At 35.1% G+C, this 4,234-nt stretch overlaps 1 protein-coding gene across 1 annotated transcript in view; it reads left to right on the top strand.

Annotated features, from left to right (window-relative positions):
• Positions 1-2,044, top strand: part of LOC109537687 (polyisoprenoid diphosphate/phosphate phosphohydrolase PLPP6) — a 41,780-nt gene extending 39,736 nt beyond the window's left edge. The window contains exon 5 of the mRNA XM_048669584.1: positions 1,678-2,044. Coding sequence (XP_048525541.1) covers positions 1,678-1,955 — 278 coding nt within the window. The 3' untranslated portion in view covers positions 1,956-2,044. The remainder of the gene's footprint in view (positions 1-1,677) is intronic.
• Positions 2,045-4,234: the final 2,190 nt, after the last annotated feature.

Here is a 4,234-nt window from a genome sequence, read left to right as displayed (position 1 = left end):
ATTGTTATTATTGACAAGGGCTATCCACCTGTAACTATATGTTAATGACAAAAAACATCATTGCCGCTGTGCCTTTTCATCAAAAAATTGTAGAAGAGAACTTTTTCGATATCAAAAATTTTCGTAATTTGAAGCGAAGATCTTAATTTTTCTTTTTGAATGCTTAAGTATTCCAATATGCTCCAATATACATGTTTAATTACATGGAACAAATTCAAAATAATGCTTAATAACAAAGTTGAAATTCGATCTTCAACTGTTAATATCTTCTAAAAATTTTCGAAAAAGTGTGTGAAATGATACAAAGCACCGAACGTGAAAGGCAACATTACACTTTCGGCACTTTGTCAAAACTGTTTTGTGACATATACGGCATCTTGTCTGTCGATCTTGCTCTTCCACTAAGTGATCTAGTCTGTCATACCTGGACTCCACATTTTCTATTACTGAAGGTCTAAGCCTTTGGCACAAATTTAGTTCTCTATTCTCCTTGTTGGTCTCAATCAGAGTTAGAGCCACATTTCGCCAAAAAGCCAAATGATCCAGCTTGCCTTGTTTGCGATGAAGTTGCCATGCATTTTGTTCTGCGGCGTCAATCAAATGAGCTATTATGGGAAAGTACCATTTTTTACCCCTAATGCTTATTCGGTATAAGCTAATATTTTGATCACTTCGATCAACGCCCCCCATATAAGTACTAGATTTTTTTTTACTTTGTGACTTAGTTTTACCGATATTCTCTTTCTTTCTTTATGGGAATAGCTAGAAACTTGATGTAAAGAAAATATGCCATAATAGTTAGAAGCCATGTAAACCATGTTGTTGTCAGACCATTTAACAATGACGATAGAATTGTCGTCAGTTACTCTGAAATCGTAGCCCCCTCGAGGGTTTTTTAAATCTGCATCGGAGACCATGTGACAATTTCTCATACGATTCTTTCTGATCGTACTGTAGCACTTCACCCCTTTTTCTGTGAGAGCATTGATCAGAGGTAATGTGGTCAAGAAATTATCGCACTGTATGACTGTTTAAATTTTTATTGTTAAATGTCAATCTACTCTCAAACAACAGAGGGGCCCGAACCTAGAGCTTTATAGCAGTGCTTGATTTCAGATTTTGCACCCTGGTATGGTTCATACCACACAATATAACCGCTAGCAGTAGCGCCCACCTATAGCTTGCATCCATATCTCCACGGCTTGCCCCTTATAAATTGTTTGCAACCGTGTCTTCCAAAATACTAAAAATATTGATTTGCATATGTGACGAACATATGAATTATTTCTTTGTCCAAATAATTTCCAAACAACTGACTTGGAGATAGATTGTTAGGAGGCATGGCGACGTTTGGTCAGTCAATATCCATATTGTATTTTTTTATATCCCGTTTCTCCCAATTATCTTCCATTTTCTGAATAATGTCAGGTTCGGTTTCATCTAAAATCTATGGTTTGTATTAAATTGGAATTAAACTGTTTTAAAAAGCAAACTTTGCAAACAGTGTCATACCTCAATAACAGCAAACTTTTCAATTGTTTGCCTGTCAGACTAATACTGACGGAAGTAGGAGTTATTTAGTTCAATTTAGTTTATGTAAACTTATGTATGAATTATTACATCTGTTTAGATACAACAGTGTAACTATTTCCCATTTATACATATTTAATATTTCAGGCCACTGTAGTCGCGCTGCGTTAATTACCTTCATTTTCATGGGTCTGTGGCCCATACCGATATGGTTCCAACCTTCACTGCTGGCTTGGACCGTTGCCATTTGCATAAGTCGCCTTCTGATGAAGCGGCACAACCTCTTAGACGTGATTGGAGGGATTTTACTAGGCATAGTTGAAGGTGCTATATTAATGGCAATATGGATTCCTGACGAGCAAGCTCGTTGGTTCGTGGGTTCAATTACCCATGCGAAGGAAGACGGGACGGAGTTAGATTCTTAGATTAGTACTTATTTGTTTTTGTAATATATGGTTTTAGTCGCATCGCGACCATTATTTGAAGTAAATGCATCTCACCGCCGAACTACGAAGTTTGTTGTTTTTTTGAATAACTGATTCATGTTCAGTTAGCCTTTGAGTTAAAGGGGCAAGTTATGGTGGTAGGTTCGTACACCATATTTTGTGAGTCTTTAGTCGAGCAGAGGAGACACTAGGCACATGAGCGAGGTTATTCCTTCCTACAGGAGCAGCCGAGTTGAACTGAACACAGTTCAGCTATACTGATGGAAAAGGTTAGCACACCATCTACAAGTTTGAAAGAAAAAATATTATGAACCCAACATTCTTTTGTCAAAACTCAAATCATTGTTGTTTAAATTAATATGAGAATGTTTCCAAAATCAAAGATCAAAATTGACCATATTTTCTTCTGGAGTGTTTCCACTATTGTTTTAGCCTGGATTGCGGCAGAACCAAGCAAACTAAATACATTTGTCTCACATAGAGTATCGCAAATTCAAAATTTTTCATTTAATGAATCTGAATTGCGACACGTTCCAGCCAAGTCTAATCCTGCAGATATAATATCGCTTCTACGGAAGAACAGTGACGCAAGTGCGAATTGATGATTTTTCAGAAATCACAAATTAAGAAAGCTAGAATAATGAAACTTACACTGAGACTTTAAGAAACAATTTGGATATAATCGCTGGGGACTTCCAGATAGAAAATGTATTCTAGTTTTAGATGCTGCTATGTATTTTATAATTTTTAAAATATATGAAGATATGTAGGATTTAAAAGGCCAAAAAGTTCCATTTGCGTCATTGTTCCATTGGGAAAGGCGGCAGTATTAATAGTTGTGACAAGATTAATTATTGAAATTGTTAGATGAATACGTTATTTTAGTCACAGTCAACTTTATCAAATCACAACAGAAAAATTAAGTTGAATAAGAAATATTCATTAATAACATTACAAAAGCAGAAATTCAAAACAAGGCTCTAAAAACAGTTTATAGTATTTCGGAATCGTGTTAGTTGTTAAAAAAGTTTGTAAATCTTTTTTCTTATTTTTACTTTGTGATATTTTGGAAATGTAAGCGGGTTTTCTGATGATGCTATTTAAACTTTTCACTCCAGAAGAACGTCTAGTTCCAATGGTTCGACTCTTAACCCAGGTAGCACAACTGACCAATTAGACGTCTGCGAGACGTCCATATTAAGTAATTTTTGGTGAGTGCGTCAATTGACTTAGACTGTCTGAAAGACGTCAATACTTAGATATAAGAATATAGAATACTCAGATATATATGGACGTCCAATGGACCGCCGAGGGTGGTCATTTTTTAGTCTCTAAAATAAGCTTTATTTCAGACATCCTTATGTTCACTAAATGACGTCTCGTCTTATTTGGAGAAAATTTTTTATCTAACTTTAAATGTCTATAATAATTTTAAGATTTTAGTAACTTATTTTTTAATTGCCTGTCTGTCAGCATTGCATACGGATGAATCCTGCTCCCAACACTCTATAGTCAGGACACAAAATTAATTTATTTCTTATTTCCAAAAGCCAAAGCAAAAGGAATACACCAGAAAGACCAACATACTTTATTTAATAATATGAAATATAATCTTTAAAGATTAGATAGATTAGATTAGATAAATTACAATCAATCTTTATGATTAGACAAATTAACAATAATTCTCGTCTGTCCCTCTGTCTAAAGTAAAATTAATTGTGTGATTGTCTATTTGTCTATTATGTCATTTACTTCTTGTCAATTTGTTCGCGCCAAGTTTATTGGATTTTAGTTAGGTTAAAAACGCAGAACCCCGGCACGTGGCCGGCACTTTGGCGTGACTGGAATCAATACTCGTCTTTATCTATGACTGGAATTCTGAACTTGTACTTAGTACTTGTTTTGTTTCATGTGATTTGTTAATGGGCTGTTAGTTCATTAATATACAAAACTTTTCACACAAGGGTAAGTACCACTTATTTATACATTGTATTTATAGTTGTACCTAGCTTTTCTATTGTGGTCTGGGATAAATAGTGGAACGCTTATAGGTAACAGTGTGTGGTCTATTCAAAACCATGTGCCGAGACAATATATGTATGTAGGTAGGACGAGAGGCTATACTGCCCGAACCGTACCGACGTGGCCATTATTTTGCTTCTGTCATCTGCTTATGTTTACAATAAGCTGATTTTAGAGGTTTGCGGTTATGTATACGGAATGTGTATTTTCAAGTATTTACCAGTAATCTTACAAAG

The sequence above is a fragment of the Dendroctonus ponderosae genome, unplaced genomic scaffold (assembly GCF_020466585.1).
Source record: "Dendroctonus ponderosae isolate FM_Combo_2020 unplaced genomic scaffold, Dpon_F_20191213v2 Dpon_F_20191213_9, whole genome shotgun sequence".
Taxonomy (NCBI): domain Eukaryota; kingdom Metazoa; phylum Arthropoda; class Insecta; order Coleoptera; family Curculionidae; genus Dendroctonus; species Dendroctonus ponderosae.
This window is presented reverse-complemented; position numbering and strand designations above follow the sequence as displayed.